This window comes from Glycine max, chromosome 14, assembly GCF_000004515.6.
Source record: "Glycine max cultivar Williams 82 chromosome 14, Glycine_max_v4.0, whole genome shotgun sequence".
NCBI classification, from domain to species: domain Eukaryota; kingdom Viridiplantae; phylum Streptophyta; class Magnoliopsida; order Fabales; family Fabaceae; genus Glycine; species Glycine max.
This window is the reverse complement of record NC_038250.2, coordinates 2,881,224-2,885,345: the sequence shown is the minus strand read 5'-3', so window position 1 is coordinate 2,885,345 and position 4,122 is coordinate 2,881,224. Positions and strand designations below refer to the sequence as shown.

Sequence of the window (4,122 nt, the reverse complement as noted above, 5' to 3'; positions counted from 1 at the left end):
TGCAACATTCTAAAGAACCTCGCAGCAGCTTGATGTTAAATATTATCTGCATAATGAAATGTTTTTTTTTTTTCACGATTTTCACAGAACGTGGACATTACAGTGGCAGAGGAAGGGGTATCAATGTCAGAAGAGAAGCACGAGAAATACCCTACTGAACGGTCCTTGTCTGATATGGAAAAAATGAACATTGATCCTATTCAATAGTAAATTATCGTTTTAAGAGTTAATAAACTTATTATATATATTAATTATGATTGAATGTGTATGTAAATTTTTTTATACTTGTAGTGGATAATCCTTCTTTCCAAGATTAAATTATCATAAAATAAGATGAAATGTATTTTGGATGAATAGAAATAAAAAGGAAAAATGTAAATTTTTATTTGTTTGAATAAATAAGAGAATAGAAAACAAAAATATGGTCATTATTGCAAAAATGTTGATACAAATTTAATTAAAAACATGAGCATTTTATTTCATTATTTTTCAACATAAGAAAGTTATTTGATTTTTTAAAAATTTAAACATAAGTAAAAGAACACTGCTATTTGTCCCTCCATTTCACGTCTCTTAGTGACAAATATGGTTTGATTAGTACTAGTTAATTATAATTTCAGTTCTCATTTTCAAACACATTCAATCAAGAATTTTTTTAATTACTTTATTTCTCTCCATTTTAATTTTATATTTATTATAGTTTTGTTTTCTATAGCAATTCTTTCCAACTCTAGTAAGATTAAGTCTCGTGAGAGATATGTTATACATGATTTGCTCCCTTCATCAACCACATGGAAGGAAGGGGAAAAGCTTTAACATGGGTTATGCAGTATAGTCTGAAATTAAGGCAGGAACAATAAGAAATGTAATATTTCATGAGATAGAAAATCTCAAATTTAAACAGAAGCTTGATTGAATCACAAACAAATGATACAGTGAAGAATATTAATCCTATATCTAAGCGACCTGAGCAACCTCAGATATCGCATCTCTAAACGACCTGAGCTGCCTGTGGAGCGTCCTGAAATACCACATGAAATCGTCGTCGCACAAACGATACCATCTAGACCACAAGTGGTCGTCCAAAAATCTAATTTGAAAGAGAAAAAACACAAGGATTGGGAAAACGGCCATTGAAGCCACTAAATAAGCAACCCACTTGGATTTGTGATCAAATATCAAAAAGGAGGCTGCAGTGAAAGCCACAACCATAGCAAAAACGGAGATGAAAAGTAAGGCACGCCCAAAAGTCAAGCTGGGATGTTGTGATTTCACAAATTCGCTTTGTGCGAATCTTGATGAAGTGAAATTTGACAAGAATGAGAGTATAGACGCAGAAGAAGTGAATAATGCTACTGCATTTGCCAATATGAAGACAGTAAACCACGCATTGCTCTTATCACCTGGAACAGTAAACCACGGATTGGTCTTATCACCTGGAACAGTCAGAGCAGCCGCAAATGCTACGGTAGCAACAAGTGCTGCTACGAGCATGCCAGATTCGGATATTCCTTTGCCTGCATCTTTAATTTCTTCGGATAACTTCTTGTGTTCTTCATAAAATACATCAATTGGTCTCTTGCCCATGTTGTTTCTCATTCTACTTAGTTCAAGAGGAACTTGCAACTCCACGAACTATTTACAAATCAAGAGTATATATATGTAAATGATGGTATCCAAATGCATAACTTAATTCATCTTTCAATTATCACTTAATAACCAGAGCAAACTACAAAGGTTTAAGGAAAAATCTGCGTAATGTTTTCAAACATATAAAAAAAAATATATTAGTGTAATAATTTTTAAACTCCAAGAAAATTAGTGTAAAAAAATAAAAAAGAACAAAATTATATGTAATTACACCAAACCTCAAAGAGATAGTGTAATTTGTTTTAATAATTATTACATATTAAATTTGTAAGAAATACAATTTCGAAATTAAGATATTTTATAAATAAATATTACGGGTGATATTTAATGTTACAAATTCACTTGTATAATATTTAATAAAAATTTCTATATATTTATATATTGGCTGCTTAACTATTATGCTAAAGACAATGGATAATAAATTTTTAAAAATTATTACAATAATCAACAAGTAATACATACAATGATTTATATTTTTAATCAAAACTTGTACTTTTAAAGACTTAAAATCAGTCCTGTTAACCAAAGCCTAAAATTTGTGGAATTTTTAATTTTTAAAATAAGATTGCTATAACTGATCGATCCCGTACGAGTGAATAAAGAATGGTTGAAACAGAAAAACTAAGCAAATTAATTGACCTTGAACCATTCGAGGTCTCTTTGCATTTGAATGCTTGCTCTTAAACTGGAAGATTCTTTGAAGTCAACTGGAAGATGCGCAGCCAAGTGTAGAATGTTGTTACCTTCATTGTCCGCTGCTCGTCCTAAATTCTCTTTTAATGTGTTTGGTATACTCTCAAATATGCTTTCTTGTCGAAATAGCACAACCAAGTGCAGTAGGTTCCGTCCATTTTGTGGGTCCTTTATTCTCACAAATTCACGATTCTTGTCAATAAGAATCTCTACAGCCTCAACATTTCCTGATTTTATTGCATCAAACAGCACTGGTGAAGGACGAGTTATCAAGTCCATTATCGTATTGTGTTCCAATTGCTTAACTTGAGTGCATAATTTGTTAAGTAGCTGACGACCAGCTACCTGGTTGTACATGTCTAGTAAGAGGTATATATAGGAGATTGGTTCCACCAATGTTTAACATGAAATGAAACAAACAAAAGTTAAATTAAATTTTAATCTTATATATATGAAGCAACATTTTTTATCACTATTTATAAATTAATTTTATATTTTAATCTGTACATGAAAAAAATTGTAAGATACTTTTACTCATGTGACTCATGTTGGCAAACATTAATTAATTTGTGTTATTAGGATAACTCAACAAATATCTAATACCATTATTATACTGGATATTGATAATTAAGGACTAATTCTTATTTTTTTATATAAAATAAAAATATATATAACTTTCTAAAATAAGAATTATTACGATTAAGCAGTTGCAAGCAAATCTATCATAAGGCCTTCCAGAAACATTAAAAGTCAAGTACAAGGGCCAACCAAGCGTGAGGGTGACGGCAAGAGTGAGGACTCTGCCTGGTGGATTGTTAAGGCATTTAGAGTACCACATGATACTGGACTTCTGCTTTGAATCAAAATGGAAATTAGGTCAAATAAGATCTAAATTTTAGTTTAGCGCGCACACAAAAAAAAGACCATTTTGAACTTGTGAAAGCTTACCTAATCTTTTTGGAGGCTTTAGCGCCAGCATATGCAATGCTGTAAGCTGCTCTTCATTTCTTGCACTGGCCAGAGTAGTTGAACTTTTTTCAAATAATTGCATTGCAAAATCTGTTGTATGCACAAATTAAATAGTACAAGACAAGGTAAAACTCCAACTAAATTGAAAAACCACTTACGAGTTCATATATATCTCCTATTATATAAAACTCCTGTTTAATGAGAATTATAATTCTCATTAAATCTTTTATTGAATTATGGTCATAATATATATATATATATATATATATATATATATATATATATATGGTATCTGATCGGTTCAATGGGTTCGATCAGTTTGTAAAACATCATAATATGTATAAGAGAACTAGATTAAAAAAAGGATAAATAAGGTTGTTTAATTAGTTTTACACTTACCAAACTCGTTGACCTTAATGACCATGAAAAACATGTTAGAATTTATGTCTCATGTGAGAGGCATGTGACTTATGTAGGGACTAATAGGTAAATAATTAACGATTAAGGACTAAATTGTAATTGAGCTTAATAGGAGATGTTTCTAGGGTTGACTGCTACTTGATGGGAGTAATGGTTATAAAATGGGCTTAATACCCACTAACGTGATATAAGGTCTCCTTCCTGACCAGAAAAATGTTTTCTCTCACTCATAGCCATCACTTATAGAGTGAATGATTGTCTCCTTCCAGTGTTGGTAACGTGCCAAGTAAAATAAATGAGATCAGTGTGTAAAAGGCTTTTATTAAGTATTATGGTCTTGCTTATCTTCACATAACAAATAGTAATTAAGTGCTAGCTGATTCTTAGGTA

At 31.0% G+C, this 4,122-nt stretch overlaps 1 protein-coding gene across 1 annotated transcript; it reads right to left on the bottom strand.

Annotated features, from left to right (window-relative positions):
• Window positions 1-857: 857 nt before the first annotated feature.
• On the bottom strand, window positions 858-2,796 carry LOC102662550 (uncharacterized). Its single transcript, XM_006595722.4, has 2 exons — window positions 2,290-2,796; window positions 858-1,635 (listed from the first exon to the last, which is right to left on the bottom strand). The coding sequence occupies exons 1-2, from the start codon at window positions 2,698-2,700 to the stop codon at window positions 958-960; spliced, it is 1,089 nt and encodes a 362-aa protein (XP_006595785.2). The 5' UTR covers window positions 2,701-2,796; the 3' UTR covers window positions 858-957.
• Between the last annotated feature and the right edge of the window lie 1,326 nt (window positions 2,797-4,122).

Coding starts and splice junctions, on each gene's coding strand:
- LOC102662550 (XM_006595722.4), bottom strand. CDS start 2,700: ATGTACAACCAGGTAGCTGGTCGTCAGCTACTTAACAAATTATGCACT. Junction 1,636..2,289: donor GAGACCTCGAATGGTTCAAG/GTCAATTAATTT, acceptor ATTTGTAAATAG/TTCGTGGAGTTGCAAGTTCC.